The following is a 3,225-nucleotide window of genomic DNA, read 5'->3' as shown; positions in this document are numbered from 1 at the left end:
CAGCTCAGCCCTGTGCCCGCGCAGGAGTCGTGGCTGCCCGCGCCGCTGTGGTAGTGCCCGAAGTGTTGTGCGCTGAGCGATGCTCGGAGCACTGCTCTCTGCTCTGTGGCAGTCTGTGTGCCTCCCAGCACTGCTGGCTGCCCAGAGCTCTGGCTCCAGGCAGGGGAAGGTCCAAGCTGTGGCCCTCTGGGCGCAGTCAGGAGAGGATGGCTGTGCCACCTGGGCTGCTGCAGTCTGCTGGCAGCTCACACCCGCTGCCAACACCACGGCTGGGCCTGAGCCGGCAGGATAAGGTGTCGGGTTTAGCTTTTTTGTTTCCACCCCGGTGGGTGGTTTTGTCCCTCGTGCGGTGGCTGACGTTGTACCAGAAGGTGGTCAGGACAAGGGTCATTGTTTTAGGATGTGTTTGGACAGTGCAGAAGACAATGGGGGCCACTCTGAGACATAAATAGCCTTGATTGTCAGCTGCTTCCTAAGTGCCTCTTGGGAACAGGGACGGCTTCTCTTCCTCTCCCCTCCCATTGTTAATTTCTTTAGAGATGTTTTTTGCTTTATGCTTGCCAACAGATTGGCTATTAAAAGATTTAGGACTTCACACGTGCAAAATAGAGCCAAAGTGAGTGCTTGGGCTGGTATCTTGTAAATTAAGGTTTGGTAACCTTCTAAACCTTTCTGAGTCTCTCAAACGTTTGTCATTTTATTAATAGGTTGTCCTTGTAGATTACAGGATGCAGTTGAAAGGAGAGCAGTTACAGAACATGCTGTAATTGCTAGAGAGGTGCCTTAAAGAATGTAGGGGAAAGCTAGCTAGCATGGAACTACATGTGAACGCTGACCTCTGCGACAGCAGTGACACAGCACACGTGTCTTTGGGCCACAGCTACTCCTACCAGATCACTCTAATGGTAACACGGTGTGAGGAGACTTGAGAAAGTGAAGAGCCTTTGGAAATCAATTCACACCTCAGATACGTAGTGCAGGTACAATACCTGGTTTGGTTGTACTAGTGAACCTTTTTGAAAGCTTCATTGCTTTTGCTTAGTCAAGGTAATCATGTTAGCTTGAGCAGGTGATGTCTGAGGTGATATTTACCTGAGAGGAACAAAGTTTGCTTTATTCAGGGGAGATGTATTTGAAGATAATTTCGTTAGTTATTTTCCAGCGTTTAAGCAGGTGGAGTCACTAGCTGGGGTGGTGAATGTTTTAGTGTAATTGTTGTTCTGTCTTCCTCAATGAAAAAAATCCCAAGGAAGACAATGGAGAATAGACAGGAAGTTGTTTCTTTAGGCTGCATGTTTGACAGATACGAAACTAACATTGTGTGTTGACTTTTTTGGCTACAGTGGGGGATAATAGTTGATTACATGACCTGCCTGTGTAGATAAGCAAAGTTCTTGTTGGAAAACTGCAATTGCTTTGTGTTAACAGCCCAGCAAACACCTAGGAGTGCTTAACTGCTGACTGATGCCCTGTGCTGCTGGAACCTGTCTGAACATCATTTTTCTGTCTTTACACAGTGAATCTCCTCCTGACTGGGAAAATAGAAAGTGCTGTTACCTCGTTAGGTAAGACATACTTTTCTTATTTGTATTTACTGTTCTTCTGAGCTGTTACTGCTTCTTCCCCACACAAGGAGATCTTTTAATGAAACAGTATGACCTTTGTTTGGGAGAGGCTAACAATGACGTTTTAGGAAGTTCAGGACTTTTAAGTCTTCCTGGGGTGATAGGCTCCATCAGTGTCACTGTGCTGGAAAAAAACCTGCAGCCTTGAGGCTAAGATCATGGTACGTGCTGATAGGTTCAGGGGAAAACTCCATGTTTAGGAAATGTGCCCGAGAATATCAAGCCAGTGACAGTGGCCCATTCCTGGGGACGCTGAAACGAGAATGTTAAAAATGTCTTATGAATGTCAAAGTGGAAATTCAAGCAGAATTGCAGCACTTTGTGTAATTTCCTTCTCTGTGGCAGTGCTGTGACTTACTGAAGCTACGGGAACGTTGCAATCAGGGCCTCTCAGTGACGAGGGCCCTCTTGCCTCTGTGGCTCCAGTCACACTGGCAGGCATGCCTTAAGCTGCAACTTAAATTAAAGCAGAAAAAGCCAAATAAGGGAAACAGGAGGGAAGGATATGGGAAAACACAAAAATAATTCCGAGGCAGTAGATCAGCTAATATGGGAGCTTGAGTGTTCGAGTCAACGCGGGGGTTTGGGGGAAGGTTTAAGTTAGGAAAAGGTGGTAATTCTATGGTTAGGTGACTTCCTTAAACTGAGCTTAGAGAAAGTGTGGATGGACCGTGTAGGATGTGTTTTTCGGAACACAGTGTTTTCCTTCTTTCGTTGGAAGAGTGTAGAATGTCATCTGTGTCCTAGTCTGTTCTGCCTGGATGGTTCTTTGGTTTTTGATGGAGTTTGGCATCTGTTGGCTGTATGATGTATGAGTTTACAAAGTGTAGACTAAGTAATTACGCAGTGGTTGGCCTAGACTGGTGATACTGCCTCGGCCTGAAATATGTAAGGCTTCAGCCAGCTGGCTCTGCTGCTTTCTGCTGCTCTTCTTTTGCTAGAAATGGAGTTGTAACATCTGGATTTTATTGTTTCAAGTATGCTGAAAACCTCCTGGTGGTGTAACTGTAGCTGGGGACAAAAAAGATCATAAAAGGTCATTGCAATGGCCTGATCCATGTATAGCTTCTCTTACCTGTGTGTTGGAGGAGAGGTGATGGTAATCCAGTCGCGAGGCAGATGACCCTGCCAGGGATTGTCTTGCAGGAGCTGTTCCTCAGGAGCCCTGGTGAAAGCTGGGAGCAATGTTTGCTGTTCCAAACACACCCTGACAAAGCAGCTCATGACAGCGCTGGGCTCTGTGATCAGCTATAGTGAGGTTTCTTTTCAGAAAGCAAGTCATAGCAGAAACCATGAGTTCTGGAGAGTGCAGGCCAGGCCACCGTCTGGGCTGTCATTGTGCAAAGACTTTAAGCCAAGCAAGGTGCTGCTGTGCCCAGGAGAGTCCTGCCCTGAGCCCCCATCTCCCAGGCTCACGGCGAGCCAGCTCAGCCTGCTCAGCCAGCACTGTGAGCTCAGGTTTTGTCAGAGCGGCGAGGGGAACCCCTGGGCTGTGCCTCTGCTGCCTCTGATCGGGGGCAGGAGCACTGGGCAGAGCCAAGGGAAGCCTTTAGACCTCTCTTGTCCACGGGCATAAAGGACCTGCATCAAAGCACGTGTG

At 47.9% G+C, this 3,225-nt stretch overlaps 1 protein-coding gene across 1 annotated transcript in view; it reads left to right on the top strand.

The window, feature by feature from the left end:
- The first annotated feature begins 812 nt into the window (after positions 1 to 812).
- LOC103797100 (low-density lipoprotein receptor-related protein 3-like) overlaps positions 813 to 3,225 on the top strand; it is a 17,277-nt gene continuing 14,864 nt past the window's right edge. The window contains exons 1-2 of the mRNA XM_009069297.1: positions 813 to 915; positions 1,518 to 1,565. Coding sequence (XP_009067545.1) covers positions 813 to 915; positions 1,518 to 1,565 — 151 coding nt within the window. The remainder of the gene's footprint in view (positions 916 to 1,517; positions 1,566 to 3,225) is intronic.

Source organism: Acanthisitta chloris, unplaced genomic scaffold (genome assembly GCF_000695815.1).
Source record: "Acanthisitta chloris isolate BGI_N310 unplaced genomic scaffold, ASM69581v1 scaffold22932, whole genome shotgun sequence".
NCBI classification, from domain to species: Eukaryota; Metazoa; Chordata; class Aves; order Passeriformes; family Acanthisittidae; genus Acanthisitta; species Acanthisitta chloris.
The sequence above is the reverse complement of the archived record's forward strand: the minus strand, read 5'-3'. Positions and strand labels throughout refer to the sequence as shown.